Below are 14,925 nucleotides of genomic sequence, written 5' to 3' on the forward strand. Positions count from 1 at the left end.
GTGTTTAGATACTAACCCTTTGTCCATTCCGTTGAGATTCACATTTCTAGAGTGTTATCTTCTTTGTATTTGTCATTAACAACTAGCAAATATAGGAATGCCATTTCTGCCAGCCATCTAATCAACAATCTGTTACTTTATTTGTATTTTTTAGTCAGTTCCTTGTTTCTGTGATATTTTCTTCTTACATCAAAGGGTGTCTTGGCATCAGACTGCCACAGAAGAGGGGGACCCTCTCTTTTCTTCTCCGGTCAATGCAGTCTATGTCTTTAGGTGAATTTAAAGTCTCCTATCCTCTCAATACTTATTCAGACATTTTGAATAAATGATTTCAGAGGTAATCCTGGGTGGTAAACTAAGTGACCCCCCTTCTATCTGTCTCTCTCTCTCTCTGCCCGTCAACCCACCTCTCATAGTTTCTGTCACTATGTCTCATTACTTCTCACTCTTTCTATCTCACACAAAACATGCAGCCACAACTCAAAGTAACTATGACTGCAGTTGCCATAACACTTGTCTCCCATGAGTCCTCTAACAGCCAGGCATGAGGAGAAGACAACAGCGATTCAACTGTTGGCATCGGCTACAACTATGCATTATGGGTGTAATACGTCAGGGAGAGATAGTGGGCCCACCCAAGCTCCTCATCTGGCGCTGATGAACGCATACGTACTTACTTATAGAGAGGTTATTCATTTTGCATCATATTAAAGGGCAGCAGAGAGTTTGAGGCTCTGGGGCCACATTTGATTGAAGAGTAAAGAAGTTGTGTTCCATTCGACCACGATAGCTGAGCGAGCTCTGGCCTCTCTCTGCAAGAGAGTTAAACAGAAATGACTTTCAAGGCTTGGTGTTCTGTAAACCAAATCTGCAAATATGTTGCATTCTGTTAAAATAAGCTTATTCCAATAAAAGTTGAGATTTTTAGTATTTTATGCATTATCTATGTGATTAATAATGGCTTTTCTTGTGAAAGATGGTTTGTGATTTCAGACCTTTATTGGCCAGTTAAAATGAATAGACAATCAGTGAATACAACCCTAAATAAGAGAACTAAAATGTCCCCGGTGAAGTGTCAAAAATCAATCAGACGTATTCTCCTATAGACGGTAAAAAAGTGCTGCCCTACATGTGCGATAGATCCCACATGATATGTTTCATATTAAGATCATTACACTATGAATTACTTAAACAAGCAGAAAAAGACTGTATCAGTATTTTGCTCAGAGACACATGTCATTTTGACCCAAGTGAGAATGTGTGACCTCAAAGAGAAGATATTGCCTTAGTTCCCAAAACAGTCTCACAGATATTACATGTTTACATTTCTTTAGGGACAAAATGTGTCACTGTGTTCCACAGCCCACACAGCACTTATCATAGTACAATTCTCAGCACAGTTTATCTACTTTGCGTGGAGGGCTGTTCTTGTGAGAAGCGTCTGGCATCATTTGACGTGATCACCACTAAATTTTACTGCAGGGTCTCTTAAAATGACGCAGCATTCGACCATAATGTAAAATTTAGTTTTATTTCTTGGGGCCCATGCAAATGGACAGCCAAAGTTGCTTTGGAGATTCATTAATTTTAACTCTTTACAACCTCAATGAAGCATCCAACCCTGTAGGTTGTGTATTCAGAGGAGACATTTGAAATATAGAGGGAGATAACAGCAATGTTTATCTGTACAGTATGTACGGTAGTTGTTGTAAAAAAAATATATAAATAATCCAGTAAGTACCATGAACTCGATACTGTACCAAAAGAACTCTCTCCCCTCCATCTTGCATCTGTCTACAGCACATCTGGAGTAGTCACTTTTGTTCCTTACACCACGTTATATTTTACTCCACCGTGGTACATTTGTCAGTCATTTGAATTGATATACTGGCATCAGTTATGAATGGGTGTGCTGTATCATTAATGCTGTGGAAACCTACTCGTCTCCTATCCATCATCAGACTGGTGGCCTGGACTCTGTTCTGCTCGAAAAGTTCACATGGGCAACATTTTTGTGTATACTGTACTCACAATAAGGAAGTGCACCGTGAAGTTGAGTACTGTACTGTTTTGGCTGTAGCTGTGTTGTGGTTGGTACCCTATTTGTCTCCGCTCTGTCAGCAAGTAGGGGTTCTGGAATCTGTCTGTCTGTATTTTGACAGGATCTTGAATAATGAGACTATGCTGGCATTTCTTTTTAATAATGGCTGGTGAGTACCAAGACACACACATACAGTATAGTCTGAATGAGTGGGATGCACATAGTAACCGTGAATTTTGCAATTTAAGCAGTGCAAATTGAGTTTCATGTGCATGCAATGGTAATAATTGAATACTTGTGAATATATATATATATACTATGTAAATGGAACAAAGGAGTAGGTGTGATTCGCCATTTTCATTGATCAGGTCTTCTCCTGTTGTTTCTGGTTATTATTTTGACTTTGAATCACCTTGAAGCCCAGGCTTCAATTTATTGTACATTACATTTCATTGACTGTAAATAATAGCATTTTTAAGTGTGTCGCAAATTAATTGCTCACTGTTTGCACCCATTTTTACTCTTCATTTCCTTTCTTATGTTGCACTCTTACACCCCTAAACTGGGGTATGTTAATATAAAATAATAATTTGTTGTGTTAATTTCATGAATCTAATTACAATACCTTACAATTCTGTCTCTCTGCACAGTGAGGAGGGGAAGGAGCCAGAACTCAACAGCCATGAGTCTGCAGTTGTCAAGACTATGGCCAAAGGGCCCGCTACAATCAAGGGTATACACAGTGTGTGTGTGTGTTTGTGTGTGTGTGTGTGTGTGTGTGTGTGTGTGTGTGTGTGTGTGTGTGTGTGTGTGTGTGTGTGTGTGTGTGTGTGTGTGTGTGTGTGTGTGTGTGTGTGTGTGTGTGTGTGTGTGTGTGTGCATGCGTGCGTGCGTGCGTGCGTGCGTGCGTGCGTGTGTGTGTGTGTGTGGTTTTTCCTGTTCACTTGTGATAGCAGCACATTTAAAATAGTTTTTCATTTACTTCTCACACATATGCATTTTTCCACCCTGTACAAAATGTGATTCATGAATCGGGGACCAAGCCACAATCACATGTATCGTATTAACAGACTGAAATAACATACCCACCTTTGTGAACACATTAAAGAATACAGAATATACAGTATACATAATACATGTGTTTCAGTGACTAAAATACATTTTTGTTCATCGAGCCAATTACTGCCAAATCCAACAAAAGTATATCAAATATGCCTGTGAGGTACCTTTAGTGTACAGTAGGCATGTTGTATGTGGTATTTTAACCAAAATAACCTAGTGGAGTAATCACACTAAGGTGCATGAACTGTTTTCTTAGTATAAGTCACAGTGAATGCAAACCTCAAATGTCACCCAAAAAAGATTCCTAAAAATAAACTCTCATTTAGGAATTAAAAAAAATATTTTAAGTATGTATTCTGATTGATTAATATATAACCCCTACAGTTAAAAAAAATGTTTTTTGTTACAGACAAATGTTTGGTTCCAAATCTTGGCATAGTGTAAAACTGATTTACTGCTGTTGGATTGAATGTTGTTGCAGCCATTTAGCGAGGGGAAAGAGGCTTATTTTCCATGGTTGAAGCGTGACATATGTTGTGAAATAGGTCATTGCAGACTTTCTTTTTCTTTTCTCGTCTTTTTCCTCTGTGGAAGCCCATTAAGCAGGCGAGAAGGCCCCACTCTGCCTGTGGCGCCTTGCTCAGTCACACGTGCAGCAGTTCTACTTTGTTAGAAAGATAATATTTACTGAAGGGACCTGCCGGGAACTATAAATAGTTTTAAAAGTTTTAAAGGCATGCCAAAGAGCTGCAGTACAATGCCTATACCCCATCTGTTCTTGGCCCATAGATTCTGAGATTGAGTGTCTTTTCTGTGTATTATTCTGTTTGTGATGTACATACAAAAATCAAAAAACAAATACATATCTGCCTATTTAGCCATCTGTTCATCTGTGCATATTTATCTATGAAAAATCTGTGCTTCAAATTTAGCTCATCTAGTCCGTGAGCACATTTCCTCTGATCTCCCCCAGTTCTCTCCCCAATGTAACTGCCACTCAACATAAAACACTTACCCAGGCTCATGAAAATATACTACTGGCTGTATAGTGCCCTATAGCAGCAGTACACCACTGACCAATTTTTAATCCTGAGCTGCAGTTAAGATACCCAGGCCTTCAATCACTGCCTTATTGCAGATGCCCCTTGTAAAAATATATTGGCATGGTGTTAAAATTTGAAAACACACACATACACACAAACACGCACACACACACACGCACACACGCACACACACACACACACACACACACACACACACACACACACACACACACACACACACACACACACACACACACACACACACACTAACACCCACATCCTTCACTTTCATGCTCCCCTCATTCCTGAATCCATTTCACTAGGTATAACATACAACCTTATGAAGTGCATGCTTCACTGATTGATTGAAACATATTTTCCTTACATTTAAAAAGAGCTGTTTCTTTGTAGCAGTCTTACAGTGAGTTAGCATTCCTTTCTATAGCATCTTAGGGCCCATCCACACGGAGACGCATTTTCCTGTAACCGCAAAACTTTTGTATCGTTTTGGCTGACCATCCACACGCAGCCAGCATTATCTGAGCCTAAAAACTTGAAACTTGATTTGAAAAACGCTCCCCATGGGGTCGTCTTCTGGACAGCGAAACCACATACTTTATTAAATGATGCGGTCATCGCCCAACCTCCGACCTCTAACCCCTGAGGCGTCGCATAACAAGAACAGTGCTGCTGCGTGATAGGAGCGCGATGGACCCACAGACTGTTTACTAAACTGTACTCTGAGCGGCTGCATGTTAATGAATTAGGCCAACCATATACTGTTTTTCTCCCTTTTGCCTGATGGTCTGAATAGGTCGCTAAATTGGACGCTAGTCTCTTTTTATGAATAAAGTTGCTATGAAGGTCGGAAAAGTCTCTAAATCTAGTGAGACAGTGCCCCCTTGAGAGTGCTTTAGTATGGGGGAGGTGATCACAGCAGCACCCGCTGATCGTTGAGGACAGTTACTACAGAGTGATTCGTGCATCAGAGTGTCCAAAACACCACAAAAGTCACCAATAACACCAGAAACAGTCTTTAGATTTCTCTCTAGGATAGATAAGGATTTGGGAAGTCGCCAGATTTGGCGAGAAAATCTCCGGAGTTTCTATTATACACAGCGTCTCCCCGTCTCTTCTTCTCTGTTGTTGGTGTATTTCTTTGGAAGTTACAGCGCCACATCCAGGCCTGGCATATGTATTACAGTGTTTTTAGCCGGTTTCACTGGTTTCAAACATCTATGATAGATTATGATTAACTGGTTTGCAATGGTATAATTTGTATCCAAATCAATCCTAACCTCCGTACTTTCTTAGTGATTCCATAGTTACTGCACCCAGGCTTTGTAGGGCAGTATAGTGATGAACGCATGGAAAATTATCATCCGTAACTGCTACTCCAATTGGCTTTACAGAGCTCTGTAGTGAGTTCTCAGCAGGCGACTGTCTTCAGTGGAAAGCTGATGAACTTAGTGGAGCATTTAGCAACTAAAGAGTTGCTAGGGACCAACAATGAGCTAAAACAGAGGGAATGTGTCAAATAAAAAGGTGATGACATGTTAGTGTAGTGTAGTCTTGTTTCTGCTGCCCCCAACTGGCCAGAAGTTCAGTTATTGCAGGTTTAACCCTCCATTTTTTATAATACCTTTACTTTCCCCACCATTAAATTCGAACATAGCCCTGTTCATAGCCTAAAACGACACACTTGGCATGCAATACTATAGCCAAGCTCCACAAAAAAAAAACACATACAAAAACAAATCTCCATTCACAGTGTGGAGATCAAAGGCCAAGCTACATGTTTAGCCAGGTGTGGGTCTAGGTTTTAGCTGAGGGGATGTCTTGGTGGTCTGTGTGTGTGTGTGTGTGTGTGTGTGTGTGTGTGTGTGTGTGTGTGTGTGTGTGTGTGTGTGTGTGTGTGTGTGTGTGTGTGTGTGTGTGTGTGTGGTTGTGTGTGTGTGCGTGTGTGTGTGTGATCGCATGCACATGTGCCATAGCAATGTGTTGAAGGTGGGGTGAAAGATTGTGGGAAGATTGATGTGGTGAATTCATGGTTGTGACAACAGTAGTCAGACAGCTGCATGCGCTGCCGTGTCACCTCCTGGGTGTATAGACAAAGAGGGTAGAGGTCAAATAACTTACACACCTGGGAAGAAAACACAGACACACACATGTACACACATCCTTTGTAATGCTATAAGCTATGAGTGCTCACTTGTTTGTTTTCCTATGGTCCCTTGATTCCTTTTACCATCTCTGTCTTCCTGTTTTTTAACCAGTATAACCTATTATCTTTCCTTCATCTCCTTTAGGTCACCGTTTGATCACCCCATCATTTGGTATGAAGGGTAATGGGAGTGCCAGAGTCCCGACAGGTCCTGTCCCAGCTAGACCTTTACCTCAGCCCCACCCTAAAGATGAGGACACCCTGGTCCAGATGGCAGAACACATCCCTGCTGGGACTCGGACGCCCATGTGTGCCCACTGCAACATGGTCATCAGGTAAGGGGGGGGGCAGGGCTCCCGGTGGCTCAGTGGTTAGAGCAGGCACCTCATATGGGGCTGAAAGTGATGACGCAGTGGCCCCAGGTTTGACTTGACTGACCTGCAGCCCTTTGCTGCATGTCACCCCCCCCCCCCCCCCCCCCTCACATTTCTTGTCAACCTCCAGCTGTCCTATATATAAAGGCATGGAAACGCCCCCCCCAAAAAAAAGAAATCTTTTAAAAAAAATCAAGGGTGGATGCAGTCATGGCCATCTATAGTTCAATTTGTGAAAGAACAAAGTGGGCATGCATGGTGTTTAGTGCCATCATGTCATGCTCGTCTGCTTGCTCAAGGTCCAGAGTTTATTAAAAAAAAAAAAAGGCAATCTCTTCAGCTTGGCTGCACAGACATCCAATTGTACTCAGGCAAATTAAGACTCGGAAGGAAAATATGTCCACTTCTCAATAATTCAGTGTCCCAGTTAGGCACTTAACATGATTAACTAGAAACCATCTTGAGTAAATAATCTGTGTATGAAACTGTAGAGCTACAAAGACCTGACTGTAGGGTAGATAAGGGGAAGGGGAATTAAGTTGCACCTGCAGTAGATCAAACTGTAGTGATGTGGCATACATGTGTAGACACACTGAATGCAAACACACACACACATACAATATACTGTAGGCTAATACCAGAGTTGCGTAGGCACATGCACTGTAGACTCTCTTCCTCCTTCCTGTCTACCTCTCTACTTCTCCTGACTGCCCCAAGCCGAGCGTTATCTCCCAGCTTGTGTCACCTTACATACATATCACTAAGGATAGGTTAGCTCACATGCTAATGGTTGCCAAACTTGGGCCACTATCCAAGAAAGCTGAGATAAGCACTGCTATTGTGTGGAGTAAATTAGTCTCTGTTGTTTTACCACTTTACCTAATCATCAAGGCTGACAGTGCCACGGTGCAGTCTGAGTGGAAGCAGAGGATGATGGTCGCAGTAAACCTTCTGGGACATCAACACAAAATGTGTTCCCTGTTTATTAAGGAACAATAAGTGACCTGAATTGAGTACTGAAACAATAAATTGATCAAACATTTTTTTAGAGTAGGGGCATTCTTCACTATTTCCAGAAATTGTATAAAATAAGTACTTAATTTTAAAATGAATCAATAATAAAGAAATCACTTCTACTCGTAACTGCAGTGTATCTAATGTATGAAGCGTATGAGTGCAATCATCACCCATAACATTCCAAACTTGGAAACATTATGATCAAGTTGCTGCACATTATGAAAATTTGATTGAAGGGAGAATAGAGGAGCAGGAGTTACCAAGAGACAACTTGTCATTCCCTCACAGACATTCATTCATTTATTCATCGTGGTTTGCCCATTTGCCCTCAAGTGGCTATTTGCAGACATGGTAATGAAAACAAACCTACATACCAACAATACCACTGAGCTGTGTGATACTTTGCATGTACTGTATACTTTGCATTTATGACGATGTGTCGTCATAATACAAGCATTCGGTATAGTTAGTCTCATAGGCTCATTTTTGCCAATATGGAGTTATTTTGTAACTTTGGGTAAAATCAAAAGTTGATTTCGATTTATCTTATTGTCTCTGCTTGTCCTTTTTTCCTCCAGAGGGCCATTTTTGGTAGCAATGGGGAAATCATGGCATAAGGAGGAATTTAACTGTGTCCACTGCCGTACATCCCTGGCAGAAATTGGCTTTGTGGAAGAACAGGGATCTGTCTACTGTGAACACTGCTATGAAGATTTCTTTGCTCCAACATGCAGCCGCTGCGAAACCAAGATACTGGGGGTAAGTTGTGTGAAGCGAAATAGAGTTGTATCAAAATGTTATGTAGCTGCTCTTGTCTGTTTTGTGGTGGTTACTGTACTCAGCAGCTCAGATTAAGCGACTGTATAGCATTAGTGCAAGGAAAGATAATGTGAATTTGTCTGGAGACTTTAAGTTGGTACTAGGTGTGTCACAATTTCAATTCTAAATTGAAAATCGATCAGAATGAGCTTTTAATTTCAATGATCAAAATCAGAAGGACAATTCCCTCATCAAATCCCTAATACATTATTAAAATGTGACCATTTGGCCTTAGTGTAGTATATTCACAAAAAAGAATTGCGCTTACATCAGACTCAATACTATTTAGCCTGCTTTTTAAAGAAGAATTTGAATTTTTGTTGTTGAGCGTAAAATCAATGATCTGTTTATGATAATGAATCAAGGCTCAATAATCTAACTGTAAGTGCTGGGGGAAAAGTTTTAATCAGAAATTTAACTGAATTGTGACCTATTAATCAAAAATCCAATGGAATCTTGGACTTGATGGTGAGAGTCCTAGTTTGGTACCACTCACATAATGTATAGCTGGCCTTGACATTGTGTGTGTATGTTGTTTTCAAACTCTACAACCTGTTGTTTGGAGGCAAAGCGTGATAGATCTCCTCTGTGGCATTCAGTGCAAACCTGTTACACACACCAACATCTTGCTTTATGCGTTTCATGGGTTTTACGTTCTTCTGTTTTCCTTCCTCAGTTTTTAACATTGTGTACAGACTGCTTTACAGCCACTGGATTACCCAGGTCTCACAGCTCTGTACTTTTCCACTACGTGCCAGCTGTAGGTTGAAGGGTTTGAAGTGGGTAATTGGATGAAGACGTCTGGTAGCCAACACTGTATGAACATGATTACATGAAGCAGCTCCCAAATGTGAGATATTTCATTTTAAATATAAAAGCTACAATGAAGAGGCTTTTTACTATTGGAATTGAAACATCCTACATCTCAACGAGAGTTGAAGACGTTGACCGTACATTTAATATATTAATTTAACTGATGTATGTGCATACAAGGCTTCATCACTATGGGATCTATTTCTCTTTTTACCTTCTTCTGTTTTCTTGTTACTTTTGGGAAGTCTAGGGCTATTTATAGCTATTTTAGACCAAATAATAAAGGGGCATGACATGCAGAGGTGTAGACATCGTCAAAGGGTCAGTCCAACCACCATAACATGCAGGATAAATCCATAGAAGGCCAATGTAGGAAAGCTATAGGGAATTTCTATCGTGACCACCTGTGACACTCAGGAATGTGATATATGTAAGGGTGTTAGGAGAATTAGGCTTAGAGGCTGCAGGTGTAGAATGAACCCAGAGTGTCAGGAAGCTGAGATCTCTGCTCTCATAACAGCTCTGACATTCATCCCTCACATGTTCTAACCTCTTTAGCCTCTATCCCTTTCAACCCTCCATTTCTCACACATCTTCAACCAGCTTACGACTTCTTATTAACTGGTTTTCTCACTCCCTCTCCTCTAATCCTTCATTTTGCTCTAGCCCACCAACTTTTCATTGATTCCCTATCCTGTCTTGTTCTCACAGTTTAAGGGTGGGAAAGAAAGCAGTTTGTCTATTTTAAGCTGGGTCATGTGGCCCCATAAAAAAATCCTAATATTTAAATGTGATATGAGAAAAGGACAGGCTGTAGGACTGGCTTTGACTGACATTGATCAGGATTGATATTAGAAATTTCCCTTTTTTTGTTGGCACATTGCATGTACAGTAGTGTTAAAATTGATGACCCAATAAGCAAGGTAGGAGCATGGTAGCATCCCCCAACTAACCACACTGTTTGCTTTTGGTACACAGGAGGTGATAAATGCCCTCAAACAGACGTGGCATGTATACTGCTTTCTGTGTGCTTGCTGTCAGCAGCCAATCAGAAACAACACCTTCCACCTGGAGGATGGAGAACCATATTGTGAACAAGGTGAGTGATGAGAACAATGCGCTGATCGGACATACTGACCAAGCTGATAGGGCTGATGAAGCACCAGAAACCAATAGTCTATGGATGGAAATGCACAACTGGCTGTCTGTTATGAATTGATTTTCATTTTGGTGCTGAAGTTGTCTTCTGCGTATCTAACGTCGTGTTGCTTTATCCGTAAAAGACTTCTACAGTATGTTTGGGACCAGTTGCCATGGCTGTGAGTTCCCCATTGAGGCTGGAGACAAGTTCCTGGAGGCCCTTGGTTACACCTGGCACGACACCTGCTTTGTCTGCACTGTGAGTGAAACATTCTCAGAGACAGTTAACTGAGAGACACCTACTAAGAACAAACCATTACACATGATGTTCACTGAATGATACATGTGCCATTAACCATTTCTGGACTTGGCGGATATTAAATAGTCATCAGTAATGATTATGTTGATGTTTTATAGTTTAATCAGGAACACTCTCGTCATAGATTTAACCATTTATAGCAACAAATGGAAATACAGTTATGACTCTGCTCCTAAAATGCTCCCTGGGTTTACCAAGCAGCATGCTAAGCCAAAACAGGGAGCGCAATGCAGAAAAATCCCCAATGGCTATCCAAGAGTGGACCAAAGCAGTTAACATTAAACATTAAATGCCATTTTAACCTTTGAGTCATGTTCACACCTGCCAACACATACAATTTTCACAACTTCTCTCAATTTGAACCCTTTCTCTCGCTGGATCAGTCAGGAGGGAGTCATTTAAATGGACTGCCTTGTTGAGAGACTGGGCTGTGATTGGTATGTGACTGATTAGAAATGATAATTCAGTCAACATCAAGTCAGTTGATTATAGCTGGTGTGCCCTGCATGAACCAATACAATGCTTCATTTTTTGTATAATAGAGAGCAGATTCAGAGTGTCTCATGGTGATGTGATAGATGTACGGTCTTACATTTTGTATCAGTATTTCTAAGGTGATAGTAAGTTATATCTGTGAGAAAATTTAGAGTTTTCAGGACAACTTTACTTATGTGACCTTTCTGTGTGTGTGTGTGTGTGTGTGTGTGTGTGTGTGTGTGTGTGTGTGTGTGTGTTTGTGTGTGTGTGTGTCCGTCATCAGGTGTGCTGCACCACTCTGGAAGGTCTGACCTTCTTCTCAAAGAAAGACAAACCTCTTTGCAAGAAACATGCTCACACACTGAAGATATGAATCTTGGACTTTCCTCATTTTTTTCTAGCCATACATTCTCCCTTTGGTCAAGGGGATGAGAAAGCCTCATCACATTGGCCAAGTTCATTCAACAATAAATAACAACAAAACTTGAGCAATACTCATACAAGCCACAGGAAAACATTGCCATGTACGCAAAAGTGAACTTGTCCTATCCCTTTAATCGACGGTACTTTTCTCATGTATTTTCTAGTAAGTCAGAGCATATTGCAGCAAGGAATCACTGTTTTAACCAATTCTGCCAGAAATATGTATTTTCATCTGGATTTTATTTGCTCATGTTATTAAATGGTGAACAGTTTTACTGCCAAATGGTGCAGTGTATGTATAGTAGTATTAGCACTCACCAAAGTCAGACATTTAATAATGCATAGGATTTTGTGATCCTAGTCTTCATTTCTTAATCCAGAGTTTAATCTTGAGTTTCACAGAAACATGACAGTGGTGAGATCATCACATATACCATGTCAGTCAGTCATCAGAAATGTGTGAAAATATATATTAATGTCTCTAAGGAATTCAGAGACAAGATGATATGGGACAATTATTTTGTAAGCAGGCATTTATTTTTGTTAGTGGTCATTTTTGTTCAGCTGTAATTAAATGTAACAATCTGATCCGCAGCTCCTGAAAGAAGTTCAAGAGAATATTAGCTAAAGAGTTTCTTATTTCAAACTTCACAAACTGTCACATTTTGTTGTTGTGCTCTTTACTTTATCAGAATCTGCATAAAAAATTGTCCAGACTGTGCTTGTTCTAGTTGTTTGAAAACAGGTGACCTGGATGTCTGTGTGATTGTGAAACGTCTTGCATCTGATCAGTGCTTTGAATTGTTTGAACATTTCTGTATTTTCAAAAATGAATTTTATGTATTTAATTTTCAATTTGTCGTGTGACATTGGCAAAAATGTAACTGGTTTCAGAACAATAGGTCACATTTAGTCATATGCCACAGTGAGGCACTTGCGAAAGGGACACAAATAGAAAGAGAAGGGCAGAATTGGCCCTAAATATAAATAAATATATAAATATGCATACAAATAGATACATGGATAACAAACTTTAAAGCCCAGATTATCATATCTTTGCAATTGAGTAGTATTGGCAGAAATATGTTTTCTATACTGTGCCATATAGATTAATTTAATAATATCACTTATTTTACCTTGTGTTATCATATTGTATTTTATAAAAGTTGCTTTCATAAGTGGTTGAATCTGTCCTCCATAGGCTTAACAAAAGTGAGTGGCTCTTTCTGTCCTAGTCTGCAGCAAAATAAAATGGATACTATAATCCTTGTGTACTAATCTGTATATTTCAATTTGTTTCATAGAGGCGATAAATGTCTTATCTGACATCTGACATTTAACTGTTTGGACAGTTCAGGGAATGGATGGGGGGTAGGTTTTTTCAGCTTTTAATCTCAAATGACCGTCCACTAACTGTCCCATCATGTTGGAGATGTTTGCTTTTCATTATGGCAGAGGAGTACACATATGGTCTATTTTGTTTGGTTTTCAAAGACCAGAAAAAACGCCAGCAAAACTCACTTATATTAATTTCAGATAATTATATTAAAAAAAAACTGGGTTTTTACTGTACGGGACAAAGGCTGCAGAGTAATGCAGTAATCAGAATTTCACCTACAAAACTACAGTTGGAACTATTAATAATGGATCTGAGTTGTTTAATAAATGATGTGCTTTTAACCCCCAAGAGTAATATCTTGTGTTTCTTTGTTTGCTTTTTTCTCAGTCGGTGTAATACTATCTTACCACTAAACACTAAACTTCCTGTATTATTGCTTGAGAAACCACATGGCAGTACAGAGAAGTCTGGCATAAGCAGTGTGAAATGCAGATTTCAACGTATGTCTCCACTATGCTGAGAAAGGTCAGAGGAGACAGAAGGAGACAGCAGCAGAGGTGAAGTGGATACTGTGAGAAAGGAGAATGTGGTAAAATGAGATGAACGAGGAACATCTTCAGCAACAGACGACCAACAAACATAACATTTTTCTGCATTTATTTATAAGAGTAAATTATGTGGGTACTAGACGGTATTTGTATGTGTGTGTGTGTGTGTGTGTGTGTGTGTGTGTGTGTGTGTGTGTGTGTATTGTCCTAAGCATGGAATTCTGGAGACAGGCATTAGAAGAGCGTTTTGTACCACTTGTTCTTCTTTTGATCTGGCTCTGGAGATTGTTTAGCTGAGACGTCATGGCGCTCTCGATCTTCTACTACTCCTTTCCCTGCAGAGTAAGTCCAGGCAAAATAGGTGCCTGGGATTCTTCCAGCTGAACCATAAGGGAAGACTTGTCCAATTGTATGATGTAGCATTTGATTAAGATCGGTTGAGATTTGCTTAACAGCATAGTAATAGTCACCTTTCTAGCCAATATCCCATTTAATCAACCCATTTATGTAGGTTCAAGATTCAAGATTCAAGATTCAAGAAGCTTTATTTATCCCGAGGGAAATTATTGTGCAACAGTTTCAATACAAAGGTGGAAAGGGTCAGAGTAACAATAAACATAAAAACAAATCAAATCAAAATAAAGCTAACGTAAAATAAATCAAGCAATTAACTAAGTGTGACAGAGTGCAACAGACATTGTGGTTAAGCGTAGGTATATACAATATACAACAATACGCACTGTGCAGTTTAGCTGCATATTGAAATGAGTACAAACTAATTAAGTGATAAGGAGCGATAAGTAAAACAGTGTTAAAAATGTAGCAGCATTTCCTACAGAACTAAGTTACAGTAAAGTATAGTGAAGTGTAGCAGCCTTTCTTACTGAAGTAAGTTACAATACAACTAAATAAAGTGATGCAGTGGTGTTATAAAGTGACAAAGTGACATTTTCTCAGGATACAGTGTCTCCACTGTTCCTTACCTGACTGGGGGAGATGAATTATACAGTTTGATGGCCACCGAAGAAAAGACTTCCTCGACATAAACTAAATGAAGTAAGCTAAATGTAACATTTCTAAGAGTGTGCTCCAACCAGTATACATAAGATGTACAGTCTTTTTTCCATTTGAGGAAAATTAAGCAGCAGAGACAAAGAGACTGTGACATCAGTATCAATGTATGAGGGTCAAGGCCATGTCACAATCACATGATACATAACACTCACAGTAAAGTGTATTTTCCCATCAAATTAGAGTGGAAAATGCTAGCCTATTAAGAAAAGAAGCCATTATTGATAATATGTTAATTGTAGTGATTTTAAAATAAGCACAGAGCTCAATTTCTG

At 39.7% G+C, this 14,925-nt stretch overlaps 1 protein-coding gene across 1 annotated transcript in view; it reads left to right on the plus strand.

Annotated features, from left to right (window-relative positions):
* pdlim5a (PDZ and LIM domain 5a) overlaps positions 1 to 13,371 on the plus strand; it is a 60,233-nt gene extending 46,862 nt beyond the window's left edge. Inside the window, exons 10-15 of the mRNA XM_083912349.1 lie at positions 2,692 to 2,774; positions 6,456 to 6,645; positions 8,280 to 8,460; positions 10,312 to 10,432; positions 10,617 to 10,732; positions 11,553 to 13,371. Of these exons, the coding sequence (XP_083768475.1) occupies positions 2,692 to 2,774; positions 6,456 to 6,645; positions 8,280 to 8,460; positions 10,312 to 10,432; positions 10,617 to 10,732; positions 11,553 to 11,642 (781 nt within the window). The 3' untranslated portion in view covers positions 11,643 to 13,371. The remainder of the gene's footprint in view (positions 1 to 2,691; positions 2,775 to 6,455; positions 6,646 to 8,279; positions 8,461 to 10,311; positions 10,433 to 10,616; positions 10,733 to 11,552) is intronic.
* Positions 13,372 to 14,925: the final 1,554 nt, after the last annotated feature.

This window comes from Echiichthys vipera (assembly GCF_963691815.1).
Source record: "Echiichthys vipera genome assembly, chromosome: 4".
Lineage (NCBI taxonomy): Eukaryota > Metazoa > Chordata > Actinopteri > Perciformes > Trachinidae > Echiichthys > Echiichthys vipera.